Here is a 16,739-nt window from a genome sequence, read left to right on the forward strand (position 1 = left end):
TTTGAATATGCTTGACCGTCTACGTAAATCTACAATCACCTGTTATATAAGAAATGTTGGGTTCAACAGTCTGTAACAATATCATAATTAACAGAATATGTTGCAGTCTCTACTTTCCAATTTTCGAACTTCAGTGACTTTAGTTGTTTTTGTTAGCTGGGCCTTGCCTGGACTTCATTGTTGTCAACTGTAATATTTTCGGTTGTATTCTATTTTTGTGTTCTCTCCTCTATTATTATTGCGACTTACCGCTATTGTTTGTTTGTTTATTTATTTATATTGTTGTTGTTGTCTTTAAGGTAACAATACGAACGCAAATACTTTTACATGTTTATTCTACTACTTGACCTCGATATCTCATCCAATCAAATCAACCGAACACATGTAAAGGGGCGGGATTTGATAACAGCACGTGAAAGACCAGAGCAGTTCACCTTTAGTACATAGTTTGGGTTTGTCTGTTGTAGTGTTGAGCTTCGAGATACTGTTTAATTTTTGTGGTTAAAACGTTACGCTATGACATGCAACCAAGTCTGATCCCTTACAAGGATTTTGTCAATCATGTATTTTCCAGAGACTGTGATGGTTTCGTACACTGTGGATAAACTATCATGACGCAGTGGATCTGGAAGATCTGTTTCCTGGGTTTGTTCCTTGTTACAGGTACGTGGAAGCCTCGCTGATTTTTACCAGTTACGTCATCTACGCATAGGTGTGAATGTGTCTTGACCTTTCTTTTAGCCAAATGTGACACACGTAATTTTAAATAACCTTCATAAACATCCTCAAAATCAATCATACAAATAGGAATAGACACTTTGATCGATCTGAAGCGACTGAAAACTTTATAGTTCGTTTACTTCTAAATTGTCTATTAATTAAATAAGAAGTTATATATGTTTCAGATAGAGAGGCAGAAGAAGTAATCAGTAAACCAAATTGATTTAAATTATTCATGTACAATAAAAGAGGAATATTTTTTCCTCTCCTGAAAATAACATGCGGCCTCTGTGTTTCCACACACGTATGTCGAAAACATATAAATCGATGAACACAACAATTTCACAAAAGATGGGAAGGGCCCGGCATGGCCAGTTGGATTTAGATACTCGACTTGTAATCTGAGGGTCGCGGGTTCGAATCCCCATCACACCAAACATGCTCGCCCTTTCAGCCATGGGGGCGTTATAATGTGACGGTCAATCCCACTATTCATTGGTAAAAGAATAACCCAAGAGTTGGCGGTGGGTGGCGATGACTATCTGCCTCCTCTCAAGTTTTACACTGCCAAGTTAGGAACGGCTAGCGCAGATAGCCCTCGTGTAACTTTGCGCGAAATTCAAAACAAACCAAACCAAAGATGGGAGGTCTGTGTGTTTGTGTTTTTTTGTATAGCAAAGCCACAAAGGGCTATCTGCTCAGCCCACCGAGGGAATCGAACCCCTGATTTTAGCGTTGTAAATCCGGAGACATACTGCTGTACTAGCGGGGGGCAATGGGAAGTCAGTATGGGACATTTCTCCCAAACTTGATCCAGATTCAAATTGGGATTCTGGATCACTTTAAAACATTTTTATAATGAGAAAATAGTGCATTTTCACGTTTTGGAGTTAATAAGTGCAAATTTTGATCGCACTTGTATCAAATGTCATGGACCCATTAAGTTTGAGCCTCCTCATCACATTAGATACTGAAATACACAGAGTTTCAACTAGTATATTTTGGTCATCACTAGGATTTGGTTAAACTTTAAATTAATCTGAGTTGGGTCTACACAAAACTGGGGCGAAAGTAACAATAACATAGTATTATTGATAAAAAGCACGATCAGAGCAACTAGGGGAGAAAACACGTGCGTAACATGATAAAATCAAGATAATATGACAAAATCAGAGGCGTCGCTAGATACTTAAAGGATTCAGGGCTCGGGCGCCGGGAGATTTCGGCGTTTCAGTGTGATATTGAATATGGTTTTCTATTCTAATTTTTCAAGACCCAACTGGCGAAATAGAATCAGGTTAAGGGCGTTGTGTACTAGCGACGCCTCTGATTAGCGATATTATAAAATAACTTATTAGAATCAATATACTGGTTAATAACATCACGTGCGTTATTTCAAGACCCTCTTCACTTTTAGCCGGGTGATCAACAATTTATGAGAGTGAGAATTGAAATGTGTGAACTGTGTGGGTCAAAACGTACGTTACATAAGGAACCACGTTAGTCTTAGCCTAATGATAAACAAACTATGATAGTCAAAAGGTCCATCATTTCTGGACCTATATTACTCTTACCACGATAATGACTAAGCTATGCCAGTCGAAAGGTCGCGTTTTATGCGTTAAATGTGTTTCTTTACTGAAGTTAATAAATAACACTACTTGTTTTATGATGTTGGAAAACAGATTTGTTGTGCTTAACAAATAGTCATGTCTAAAATTATTTAAACTTCCTTATACATAAATAAAAAGATGGAATATGACTGAAACTAAATGTCTGAGCTTAAGAAAGATCCTGATAATGTATTAGAGATGTTTAATTTGGCTTGTGGTACGTACCCTTATGTGTAAAATAACAAACCTTTTAGTAAGTCAGTCCTTCTCATATCCTGTTTGTTCCGTGCTCTCTCTCTCTAACCTGAATCTGGCGGAAACCGTAAAAGTAAGACCGTGTCGTGACATCACGCCTCGCATATTATATTACCGCCATTCAAAGTCACAACATGCCAATGCATAAGCACGTGTAGAAAGTTGCACGTGATACGTGCTCACGTGACTACGAAAATCATTCCTTTTATTTGTAAAACTATGTCGTGAAAAGCGAGTTATGTTAGGGTTAAGGTAGATGTTAAACCGTCTCTCTAAACTGGTATAGAAGTTAACAGTCGATATATTATTTACTTATCTCGTATTCAAGGGGAACGTTTTTTGCCTTTTTTTCAGTTCTAGCGTATTAAATTATAAAGATACAATGTTTCAGGCAAAAACATCGAATTTCTGGAAAGGTATAAATTTTAATTAAATTTATTATTACTGTTTAAACTTTAATTTTTATTAGATCTTTTTTATGATTTTCTTCAATTGCAGTTCCAACTTTTCGTGCTTAGGCGTAATAGGGATTTATACCCAGAAAAAAACAAGGTGGGTATTAATTAATCTATGCCCATCTAGCTAGCTGTTCATTCTAAATTGCTAAGATGATAAAGGAAAGCTTACATTGGCCTTTTCTTTCAAAAACTGTCGGTCTGATGAAATTCAATCGGTTTCCTCGTTGTTTAAGTCAAGTTTGTACGCGCTATTCGAAGAAAGAAGCATAGTTCTCGCAAAGATATTTCATTCTTTTTATAGTAGTAATTTTAGTAGCACGTTTCATAAATGCAATTTAAGGACAATGTTCAAACCATGAAATTTAAAAACAATGTCCAACATGTCATGGTTAGACTCGCGGCTGGTAATATGACTATATAGAGTAAAACGTCTCTTTGTTACTTTATGTACGGCAATTCTTTTTAGAATTAGGGTTCTAGAATAGAACACCGTTGTTGCTATTTTCTAGATAACTATCTTCTCATGAAACTCCTATTTATGTGGTAATCATGAAGCGGCGAGAGCAAGTGAAACAGGTTTTTCTCTCGTGACACTATGTACCCTTTCTGTCAATCTTCCAACAAACTGCTAAACAGAACGTGACTGGTAGAAAATGTTAAAAATTCGGCGCTCCTTGTTCTATAGTCCACGTTCATTATGTCGTCCTTGTATTGCTTCGTTTCTTAATATTGTTAGGTATCGTTTAATATGTCATGTGCTAACCGCTAAACGCCAAAATGTTTGGTCCATAAATTCGACTTTTTGTCTTTTAAATTTTCAACATGTCCAGACGATTAACGCTAGCCTTGTTCATTAAATAAAGGAAAACTAGAGAGGGTTCATTTTCAGCAGGTCTAGACGATTAACTCTAGCCTAGTCCATTAGATAAAGGAAAACTAGAGAGGGTTCATTTTCAGCAGGTCTAGACGATTAACGCTAGCCTAGTTCATTAGATAAAGGAAAACTAGAGAGGGTTCATTTTCAGCAGGTCTAGACGATTAACTCTAGCCTAGTCCATTAGATAAAGGAAAACTAGAGAGGGTTCATTTTCAGCAGGTCTAGACGATTAACGCTAGCCTAGTCCATTAGATAAAGAAAAACTAGAGAGGGTTCATTTTCAGCAGGTCTAGATGATTAACGCTAGCCTAGTTCATTAGATAAAGGAAAACTAGAGAGGGTTCATTTTCAGCAGGTCTAGACGATTAACGCTAGCCTTGTTCATTAGATGAAGGAAAACTAGAGAGGCTTCATTTTCAGCAGGTCTAGATGATTAACGCTAGCCTAGTTCATTTGATAAAGGAAAACTAGAGAGGGTTTATTTTCAGCAAGTCTAGATGATTAACGCTAGCCTAGTTCATTAGATAAAGGAAAACTAGAGAGGGTTCATTTTCAGCAGGTCTAGATGATTAACGCTAGCCTAGTTCATTAGATAAAGGAAAACTAGAGAGGGTTCATTTTCAGCAGGTCTAGACGATTAACGCTAGCCTAGTTCATTAGATAAAGGAAAACTAGAGAGGGTTCATTTTCAGCAGGTCTAGACGATTAACGCTAGCCTTGTTCATTAGATGAAGGAAAACTAGAGAGGCTTCATTTTCAGCAGGTCTAGATGATTAACGCTAGCCTAGTTCATTTGATAAAGGAAAACTAGAGAGGGTTTATTTTCAGCAGGTCTAGACGATTAACGCTAGCCTTGTTCATTAGATGAAGGAAAACTAGAGAGGCTTCATTTTCAGCAGGTCTAGATGATTAACGCTAGCCTAGTTCATTAGATAAAGGAAAACTAGAGAGGGTTCATTTTCAGCAGGTCTAGACGATTAACGCTAGCCTTGTTCATTAGATGAAGGAAAACTAGAGAGGCTTCATTTTCAGCAGGTCTAGATGATTAACGCTAGCCTAGTTCATTTGATAAAGGAAAACTAGAGAGGGTTTATTTTCAGCAAGTCTAGATGATTAACGCTAGCCTAGTTCATTAGATAAAGGAAAACTAGAGAGGGTTCATTTTCAGCACGTCTAGATGATTAACGCTAGCCTTGTTCATTAGATACAAGCAAGGTAGAGAGGGTTAAGTGTAGAACACAGTTGTAACGGCTATTATTGTTAAATGAATTGTTTTGCACTATTGGGTGTAAGCAATAATACAATGTAGAGTCCACGGAATAACTAGAAATATGTTTATTTATTGGACTAGAGATTTTACAACTATCACCAGTAAATAAACATTTCCCTAGTTATTTCAACTGAAACTAAAGAATATATACCATTAAAGAGTAGTTACTTAATTTAGGCGTTTCTATTTGTTTATACGAGAGTTCTAGTAATTGGTCTTTCATAGTAAAATGTTAATAACCACCGATTATCGTGAAGTCAGACAAACCATAAATATTGTTTGAATTTTATCTCGTAAATAGTCTCCATGTCAAAATAAGTTATCTTACTTTTTAACCGAGTAGCTGTCAGAGGCGGTGACAGTACCAAAGTTTTGGGAACAAGTGGGTGGCAAGCCTTTTTTTGAAGGGGGAATAAAACATCTTTTATTCACGTGTAATATTTACAGGAACTCGTGTTTCCCCATCACGTTAAACTACATTGGGTTTCAAAAAGTAATTAGTTGTGCGTTTAGAATCAAACCGAGAAATTTAACTGAAACGTAGTAAATAATATTATTTAACTTCTGTACCACGTGATAACTCTAGATAAGTTGACAGTACACTTAAGCCAAGATGTGGTAAATTCTGGTATTTAACTAATGTACCACGTAGTAGCTCTGGATAAGTTGACAGTACAACGTATCAAAGATGTAGTAACTTATATTATTTAACTTAAGTACCATGTGGTAGCTCCAGATAAGTTTACAGTACAACTTATCAAAGATGTAGTAACTTATATTATTTAACTTAAGTACCATGTAGTAGCTCCAGATAAGTTTACAGTACAACTTATCAAAGATGTAGTAACTTATATTATTTAACTTAAGTACCATGTGGTAGCTCCAAATAAGTTTACAGTACAACTTATCAAAAATGTAGTAACTTATATTATTTAACTTAAGTACCATGTGGTAGCTCCAGATAAGTTTACAGTACAACGTAGCCGTGATATAGTAGCTTACATTATTTAATTAATGTACCATACTCTCTTGTTTTCTAACGTCGAGTGTCTTACTGCAATAACTGAGTTGTATCTTTGAAGATAAATGTCTTAATTTTTTTTTCTTTTTTTCCTCTTTTAAAAATGTTTCCTCTTTTAACTAAATTTTCTGTTGATAACGTTCTTAATAATAAGCACTAGGTTTCACTTTAAGAGAGATTTATTTGACATAGAGTTAATATCGTTAACACTGGCCTCAATTTAGAAACAGAAAGAAATATGGTGCAATATAATAATTGATATTTTATCTAAACCAACTCATTTCCTGATGGACAATTCGAAGCATCATCAACGTATCAAATTGGCCTTGAATGTTCTTCCCCGCGCCACTAAAATTCCGGCCCACCAGGCCAGATGTTTATCCGGAAGCAATGCTCATCCTTGACTTTGTGTTTCATACTTAGATCCCGTTATTTCAGGAATATCACAACCGTTAAATTTAACACACCAATGTAACATGTTACATGCACAGGTTTCGAACGTCATGTAGGAGTTCTTGGCAGCCTAACGTGGCAGTGTTGAAAGATAAGATGATGTCATTAGACATTGAGAGAAGGTATTAAAAACAGTTTAATTACAAGTCCACCTGAAAATGAAATGATTAATTTTAACCGATTAAGATAATTTGAAAGTAACACCTTGTGATGGACTCTTTCACTAATTTGTTTTCACATTTCGGATTTGAAGTCTACAAACGTGATATCATGCACTCAGATCCCTTCACGTAGAAAAACTTCTAACGATACGATTAAAACGAGTTTTAGTAATTGTTGTTATTCCTACACATAATTTATAAATAAATCCGATCTCGTCAAAAGTAAAGTATAAGACCATATTTAACACAAAAAACTTCATATAAGGGTGTGAGTGATCAGTTTCAGTTAGGGTGTTAGTAACATAACGTTCTTATTGGTTAGAACACAGTGAATTTTAATTAAGTTGTCATAAACATAAGGATCGTATTGGTTAGAATAAATTTCATTTAGGTTTTGGTAACAAAACGGTCTTATTCGTTAGTTTGTTTTGGAATTTCGCACAAAGCTACTCGAGGGCTATCTGTGCTAGCCGTCCCTAATTTAGCAGTGTAAGACTAGAGGGAAGGCAGCTAGTCATCACCACCCACCGCCAACTCTTGGGCTACTCTTTTACCAACGAATAGTGGGATTGACCGTCACATTATAACGCCCCCACGGCTGGGAGGGCGAGCATGTTTGGCGCGACGCGGATGCGAACCCGCGACCCTCAGATTACGAGTCGCACGCCTTAACGCGCTTGGCCATGCCGGGCCCTTATTCGTTAGAACATAGTTTTAGTAAGATTGTTAGTAACATAACGGTTTGACTGGTTAGAAGGAAGTGAGTTCCAGTTAAGTTGTTAATAACATAATGTTGTGGCTGAGTGAAAAACAGTGAGATTCGGTTAGACTGTTAAGTAACAGAATGGGCTTATTGGTAGGAACACAATGAGTTTCAATGCGATTATCAGTAATACAACTGTCTTATTGGTTAGGAAACAGTGAGTTTCAGTCAGATTGTTAGTAACATAACGGTTTGATTTTTGTTGTTGTTTTCGCGCAATCGTACAGGATGGATTTTTTGCGCTACACGTTCCTAATTTAGCAGTATAAGACTAGAGAGACTGTAGCTCGCTAATACCACCCAACGCCACCGTTTCGTTTTATACTCTTTTACCAACAAATAGTAGGATTCACCCGTAACATTTTAATGTCCCCATGGTTTAAAGGGCGAGCATATTTGATATGACGGGGATTCTCACCCATCAATTTCAGATTACCAGTCGAGCGCCCTAACTACCGAGGCATGCCGGACCTAACATGATAGTGTGGTTTGTCAGAACACTGTAAGTTTCAGTTTGGTACTTAGTAACTTAGCGGTCTGACTGATTAGAACACAGCATGTGTCAGTTAGGTTGTTAGTAATAGAATGGTGTGACTAGTTAGAACACAGTGAGTATCAGTTAGAATGTTAGTAACATAATGTTCTTATTACTTAGAACACAATGATTTTCAGTGAAGTTGTCAGTAAAACAACTGTCTTATTAGATAGGAAACAGTGAGTTTAAATTAGGTTGTAAGTAACATAAGGGTCTGACTTACTAGAACACAGTTTCAGTTAGGTTGTTAGTAACATAATTGTGTTATTAGTTAAAATACATTGTTTTTTCTTTAGATTGTTAGAAATATAACGGTCTGACTCATTAGAACACTGGATATTTCAGTTAGGTCATTTTTAACATAACGGTATTACTGGTGAGAACACAGTGAGTTTCAATTTGGATGTTAGTAATATACTGGTTTGACTTATTAGAAAACTGTGAGTTTCAGTTAAATTGTTAGTAATGTAATATTCTTAGAACACAATGAGTTTTAATGAGGTTGTCAGTAACACAACTGTCTTATTGGCTAGGACACAATGAGTTTAAATTAGGTTGTTAGTAACATAAGGGTCTGACTGGGCAGAACACATTGAGATTCAGTAACGTTTTTACTCAGATAACACTGCACAACAGTGGGTATTCCTTATAAATATTTGGCTGCTGATCATGAAAATCACATCCAAAATTACCCATCACGTACCGTTTCATCGAAATCTTCAGTTTCGCCAGGACATTGCTACAATGGAAAAACAATATCAGGGCAACTTGAATCCGTCAATGCTTGCTGACTGCTGTTGAACACTGCAACGTGATGCACCGGACATTGAGTACAAACGAAAATCAGGAGAAAAACACTTTTAATTATGTTGAATTTAATAGCGTATTAGAAACATAAACGCAATTAAATACATTATTGCCGGTAAACAGTTAACTGTCTATTTCTCAGAGATCTTACGTGATGAAGCAAAACCAAAACTATATTTGTGCATACCTACCCAGGTACCTGTCACAATCGGAAAATATCTTTTCAGAAAGCAAAACTTTTCAAAAAATTGTTGTGCAGTGTAATGGTTCAACTGGTTATAGCATAGAAAGTTTCATTTAGTTTGTTAGTAATATATCGGTTTTTCAGGTTAGAACAGAGTGACTTTCAGTTATATTGTTTGTAACATAACATGTCACTGGTTGGAACACAGTGAGTTTCAGTTAGGTTGTTGGTAACATAACATGTCACTGGTTGGAACACAGTGAGTTTCAGTTAGGTTGTTGGTAACATAACATGTCACTGGTTGGAACACAGTGAGTTTCAGTTAGGTTGTTGGTAACATAACATGTCACTGGTTGGAACACAGTGAGTTTCAGTTAGGTTGTTGGTAACATAACATGTCACTGGTTGGAACACAGTGAGTTTCAGTTAGGTTGTTCGTAACGTAACATGTCACTGGTTGGAACACAGTGAGTTTCAGTTAGGTTGTTGGTAACATAACATGTCACTGGTTGGAACACAGTGAGTTTCAGTTAGGTTGTTGGTAACATAACATGTCACTCGTTGGAACACAGTGAGTTTCACTTAGGTTGTTGGTAACATAACATGTCACTGGTTGGAACACAGTGAGTTTCAGTTAGGTTGTTGGTAACATAACATGTCACTGGTTGGAACACAGTGAGTTTCACTTAGATTGTTGGTAACATAACATGTCACTGGTTGGAACACAGTGAGTTTCAGTTAGGTTGTTGGTAACATAACATGTCACTGGTTGGAACACAGTGAGTTTCAGTTAGGTTGGTGGTAACATAACATGTAACTGGTTGGAACACAGTGAGTTTCAGTTAGGTTGTTGGTAACATAACATGTTACTGGTTGGAACACAGTGAGTTTCAGTTAGGTTGTTGGTAACGTAACATGTCACTGGTTGGAACACAGTGAGTTTCAGTTAGGTTGTTGGTAACATAACATGTCACTGGTTGGAACACAGTGAGTTTCAGTTAGGTTGTTGGTAACATAACATGTCACTGGTTGGAACACAGTGAGTTTCACTTAGATTGTTGGTAACATAACATGTCACTGGTTGGAACACAGTGAGTTTCAGTTAGGTTGTTGGTAACATAACATGTCACTGGTTGGAACACAGTGAGTTTCAGTTAGGTTGTTCGTAACGTAACATGTCACTGGTTGGAACACAGTGAGTTTCAGTTAGGTTGTTGGTAACATAACATGTCACTGGTTGGAACACAGTGAGTTTCAGTTAGGTTGTTCGTAACGTAACATGTCACTGGTTGGAACACAGTGAGTTTCAGTTAGGTTGTTGGTAACATAACATGTCACTGGTTGGAACACAGTGAGTTTCAGTTAGGTTGTTGGTAACATAACATGTCACTGGTTGGAACACAGTGAGTTTTATTTAGGTTGTTGGTAACATAACATGTCACTGGTTGGAACACAGTGAGTTTCAGTTACGTTGTTGGTAACATAACATGTCACTGGTTGGAACACAGTGAGTTTCAGTTACGTTGTTGGTAACGTAACATGTAACTGGTTGGAACACAGTGAGTTTCAGTTAGGTTGTTGGTAACATAACATGTCACTGGTTGGAACACAGTGAGTTTCAGTTAGGTTGTTGGTAACGTAACATGTCACTGGTTGGAACACAGTGAGTTTCAGTTAGGTTGTTGGTAACATAACATGTTACTAGTTGGAACACAGTGAGTTTCAGTTAGGTTGTTGGTAACGTAACATGTAACTGGTTGGAACACAGTGAGTTTCAGTTAGGTTCTTGGTAACATAACATGTCACTGGTTGGAACACAATGAGTTTCAGTTATATTGTTTGTAACATAACATGTCACTGGTTGGAACACAGTGAGTTTCAGTTAGGTTGTTGGTAACATAACATGTCACTGGTTGGAACACAGTGAGTTTCACTTAGATTGTTGGTAACATAACATGTCACTGGTTGGAACACAGTGAGTTTCAGTTAGGTTGTTGGTAACATAACATGTCACTGGTTGGAACACAGTGAGTTTCAGTTAGGTTGTTCGTAACGTAACATGTCACTGGTTGGAACACAGTGAGTTTCAGTTAGGTTGTTGGTAACATAACATGTCACTGGTTGGAACACAGTGAGTTTCAGTTAGGTTGTTCGTAACGTAACATGTCACTGGTTGGAACACAGTGAGTTTCAGTTAGGTTGTTGGTAACATAACATGTCACTGGTTGGAACACAGTGAGTTTCAGTTAGGTTGTTGGTAACATAACATGTCACTGGTTGGAACACAGTGAGTTTTACTTAGGTTGTTGGTAACATAACATGTCACTGGTTGGAACACAGTGAGTTTCAGTTACGTTGTTGGTAACATAACATGTCACTGGTTGGAACACAGTGAGTTTCAGTTACGTTGTTGGTAACGTAACATGTAACTGGTTGGAACACAGTGAGTTTCAGTTAGGTTGTTGGTAACATAACATGTCACTGGTTGGAACACAGTGAGTTTCAGTTAGGTTGTTGGTAACGTAACATGTCACTGGTTGGAACACAGTGAGTTTCAGTTAGGTTGTTGGTAACATAACATGTTACTAGTTGGAACACAGTGAGTTTCAGTTAGGTTGTTGGTAACGTAACATGTAACTGGTTGGAACACAGTGAGTTTCAGTTAGATTGTTGGTAACATAACATGTCACTGGTTGGAACACAGTGAGTTTCAGTTAGGTTGTTGGTAACATAACATGTCACTGGTTGGAACACAGTGAGTTTCAGTTAGGTTGTTGGTAACATAACATGTCACTGGTTGGAACACAGTGAGTTTCAGTTAGGTTGTTGGTAACATAACATGTAACTGGTTGGAACACAGTGAGTTTCAGTTAGGTTGTTGGTAACATAACATGTAACTGGTTGGAACACAGTGAGTTTCAGTTAGGTTGTTGGTAACATAACATGTCACTGGTTGGAACACAGTGAGTTTCAGTTAGATTGTTGGTAACATAACATGTCACTGGTTGGAACACAGTGAGTTTCAGTTAGGTTGTTGGTAACATAACATGTCACTGGTTGGAACACAGTGAGTTTCAGTTAGGTTGTTGGTAACATAACATGTCAATGGTTGGAACACAGTGAGTTTCAGTTAGGTTGTTGGTAACATAACATGTCACTGGTTGGAACACAGTGAGTTTCAGTTAGGTTGCTGGTAACATAACATGTCACTGGTTGGAACACAGTGAGTTTCAGTTAGGTTGTTGGTAACATAACATGTCACTGGTTGGAACACAGTGAGTTTCAGTTAGGTTGTTGGTAACATAACATGTCACTGGTTGGAACACAGTGAGTTTCAGTTAGGTTGTTGGTAACATAACATGTCACTGGTTGGAACACAGTGAGTTTCAGTTAGGTTGTTGGTAACATAACATGTCACTGATTGGAACACAGTGAGTTTCAGTTAGGTTCTTGGTAACATAACATGTCACTGGTTGGAACACAATGAGTTTCAGTTAGGTTGTTGGTAACATAACATGTCACTGGTTAGAACACAGTGAGTTTCAGTTAGGTTGTTGGTAACATAACATGTCACTGGTTGGAACACAGTGAGTTTCAGTTAGGTTGTTGGTAACATAACATGTCACTGGTTGGAACACAGTGAGTTTCAGTTAGGTTGTTGGTAACATAACATGTCACTGGTTGGAACACGGTGAGTTTCAGTTAGGTTGTTGGTAACATAACATGTCACTGGTTGTAACACAGTGAGTTTCAGTTAGGTTGTTGGTAACATAACATGTCACTGGTTGGAACACAGTGAGTTTCAGTTAGGTTGTTGGTAACATAACATGTCACTCTTTGGAACACAGTGAGTTTCAGTTAGGTTGTTGGTAACATAACATGTCACTGGTTGGAACACAGTGAGTTTCAGTTAGGTTGTTAGTAACATAACATGTCACTGGTTGGAACACAGTGAGTTTCAGTTAGGTTGTTGGTAACATAACATATCACTGGTTGGAACACAGTGAGTTTCAGTTAGGTTGTTCGTAACGTAACATGTCACTGGTTGGAACACAGTGAGTTTCAGTTAGGTTGTTGGTAACATAACATATCACTGGTTGGAACACAGTGAGTTTCACTTAGGTTGTTGGTAACATAACATGTCACTGGTTGGAACACAGTGAGTTTCACTTAGGTTGTTGGTAACATAACATGTCACTGGTTGGAACACAGTGAGTTTCAGTTAGGTTGTTGGTAACATAACATGTCACTGGTTGGAACACAGTGAGTTTCACTTAGATTGTTGGTAACATAACATGTCACTGGTTGGAACACAGTGAGTTTCAGTTAGGTTGGTGGTAACATAACATGTAACTGGTTGGAACACAGTGAGTTTCAGTTAGGTTGTTGGTAACATAACATGTTACTGGTTGGAACACAGTGAGTTTCAGTTAGGTTATTGGTAACGTAACATGTCACTGGTTGGAACACAGTGAGTTTCAGTTAGGTTGTTGGTAACATAACATGTCACTGGTTGGAACACAGTGAGTTTCAGTTAGGTTGTTGGTAACATAACATGTCACTGACTGGAACACAGTGAGTTTCAGTTAGGTTGTTGGTAACATAACATGTCACTGGTTGGAACACAGTGAGTTTCAGTTAGGTTGTTCGTAAAGTAACACATCACTGGTTGGAACACAGTGAGTTTCAGTTAGGTTGTTCGTAACGTAACATGTCACTGGTTGGAACACAGTGAGTTTCAGTTAGGTTGTTGGTAACATAACATGTCACTGGTTGGAACACAGTGAGTTTCACTTAGGTTGTTGGTAACATAACATGTCACTGGTTGGAACACAGTGAGTTTCAGTTAGGTTGTTGGTAACATAACATGTCACTGGTTGGAACACAGTGAGTTTCAGTTAGGTTGTTGGTAACATAACATGTAACTGGTTGGAACACAGTGAGTTTCAGTTACGTTGTTGGTAACGTAACATGTAACTGGTTGGAAAACAGTGAGTTTCAGTTAGGTTGTTGGTAACATAACATGTCACTGGTTGGAACACAGTGAGTTTCAGTTAGGTTGTTGGTAACATAACATGTCACTGGTTGGAACACAGTGAGTTTCAGTTAGGTTGTTGGTAACGTAACATGTCACTGGTTGGAACACAGTGAGTTTCAGTTAGGTTGTTGGTAACATAACATGTTACTGGTTGGAACACAGTGAGTTTCAGTTACGTTGTTGGTAACGTAACATGTAACTGGTTGGAACACAGTGAGTTTCAGTTAGGTTGTTGGTAACATAACATGTCACTGGTTGGAACACAGTGAGTTTCAGTTAGGTTGTTGGTAACGTAACATGTCACTGGTTGGAACACAGTGAGTTTCAGTTAGGTTGTTGGTAACATAACATGTCACTGATTGGAACACAGTGAGTTTCAGTTAGGTTGTTGGTAACATAACATGTTACTGGTTGGAACACAGTGAGTTTCAGTTAGGTTGTTGGTAACATAACATGTAACTGGTTGGAACACAGTGAGTTTCAGTTAGGTTGTTGGTAACATAACATGTAACTGGTTTGGAACACAGTGAGTTTCAGTTAGGTTGTTGGTAACATAACATGTCACTGGTTGGAACACAGTGAGTTTCAGTTAGATTGTTGGTAACATAACATGTCACTGGTTGGAACACAGTGAGTTTCAGTTAGGTTGTTGGTAACATAACATGCCACTGGTTGGAACACAGTGAGTTTCAGTTAGGTTGTTGGTAACATAACATGTCAATGGTTGGAACACAGTGAGTTTCAGTTAGGTTGTTGGTAACATAACATGTCACTGGTTGGAAGACAGTGAGTTTCAGTTAGGTTGTTGGTAACATAACATGTCACTGGTTGGAACACAGTGAGTTTCAGTTAGGTTGTTGGTAACATAACATGTCAATGGTTGGAACACAGTGAGTTTCAGTTAGGTTGTTGGTAACATAACATGTCACTGGTTGGAACACAGTGAGTTTCAGTTAGGTTGTTGGTAACATAACATGTCACTGGTTGGAACACAGTGAGTTTCAGTTAGGTTGTTGGTAACATAACATGTCACTTATTGGAACACAGTGAGTTTCAGTTAGGTTGTTGGTAACATAACATGTCACTGGTTGGAACACAGTGAGTTTCAGTTAGGTTGTTGGTAACGTAACATGTCACTAGTTGGAACACTGTGAGTTTCAGTTAGGTTGTTGGTAACATAACATGTCACTGGTTGGAACACAATGAGTTTCAGTTAGGTTGTTGGTAACATAACATGTCACTGGTTAGAACACAGTGAGTTTCAGTTAGGTTGTTGGTAACATAACATGTCACTGGTTGGAACACAGTGAGTTTCAGTTAGGTTGTTGGTAACATAACATGTCACTGGTTGGAACACAGTGAGTTTCAGTTAGGTTGTTGGTAACATAACATGTCACTGGTTGGAACACAGTGAGTTTCAGTTAGGTTGTTGGTAACATAACATGTCATTGGTTGGAACACAGTGAGTTTCAGTTAGGTTGTTCGTAACGTAACATGTCACTGGTTGGAACACAGTGAATTTCAGTTATATTGTTGGTAACATAACATGTCACTGGTTGGAACACAATGAGTTTCAGTTAGGTTGTTGGTAACATAACATGTCACTGGTTGTAACACAGTGAGTTTCAGTTAGGTTGTTGGTAACATAACATGTCACTGGTTGGAACACAGTGAGTTTCAGTTAGGTTGTTGGTAACATAACATATCACTGGTTGGAACACAGTGAGTTTCAGTTAGGTTGTTCGTAACGTAACATGTCACTGGTTGGAACACAGTGAGTTTCAGTTAGGTTGTTGGTAACATAACATGTCACTGGTTGGAACACAGTGAGTTTCAGTTAGGTTGTTCGTAACGTAACGTGTCACTGGTTGGAACACAGTGAGTTTCAGTTAGGTTGTTGGTAACATAACATGTCACTGTTTGGAACACAGTGAGTTTCAGTTAGGTTGATGGTAACATAACATGTCACTGGTTGGAACACAGTGAGTTTCAGTTGGGTTGTTGGTAACATAACATGTCACTGGTTGGAACACAGTGAGTTTCAGTTAGATTGTTGGTAACATAACATGTCACTGGTTGGAACACAGTGAGTTTCAGTTAGGTTGTTGGTAACGTAACATGTCACTGGTTGGAACACAGTGAGTTTCAGTTAGGTTGTTGGTAACATAACATGTCACTGGTTGGAACACAGTGAGTTTCAGTTAGGTTGTTGGTAACATAACAAGTCACTGGTTGGAACACAGTGAGTTTCAGTTAGGTTGTTGGTAACATAACATGTCACTGGTTGGAACACAGTGAGTTTCAGTTAGGTTGTTGGTAACATAACATGTCACTGGTTGGAACACAGTGAGTTTCAGTTAGTTTTTTTTAGTAACGTGACGGTCTGACTTGTTAGAACGCAGTGAGTTTCAATTAGGCCCCTAGTGATATAGAGGTCTGACTGTTTTGAACACGTTAAGTTTCATTTGGGTTGTTAGTAAAAGAAGAGTGTTAATAGTTAGATTACAGTGAGTTTCTGTAAAGTTATTAGTAACATAACGGGCATACTGGTTAGAAAGAATTAAGTTTCACTTAAGTTATTAGT

The 16,739-nt window shown here is 37.8% G+C and overlaps 1 protein-coding gene across 1 annotated transcript in view; it reads left to right on the forward strand.

Moving 5' to 3' along the window:
• Positions 1-453: 453 nt before the first annotated feature.
• Positions 454-16,739, forward strand: part of LOC143243478 (uncharacterized) — a 49,862-nt gene continuing 33,576 nt past the window's right edge. Inside the window, exon 1 of the mRNA XM_076487279.1 lies at positions 454-663. Within this exon, the coding sequence (XP_076343394.1) occupies positions 612-663 (52 nt within the window). The 5' untranslated portion in view covers positions 454-611. The remainder of the gene's footprint in view (positions 664-16,739) is intronic.

This window comes from Tachypleus tridentatus, chromosome 1 (genome assembly GCF_004210375.1).
Source record: "Tachypleus tridentatus isolate NWPU-2018 chromosome 1, ASM421037v1, whole genome shotgun sequence".
NCBI classification, from domain to species: Eukaryota; Metazoa; Arthropoda; class Merostomata; order Xiphosura; family Limulidae; genus Tachypleus; species Tachypleus tridentatus.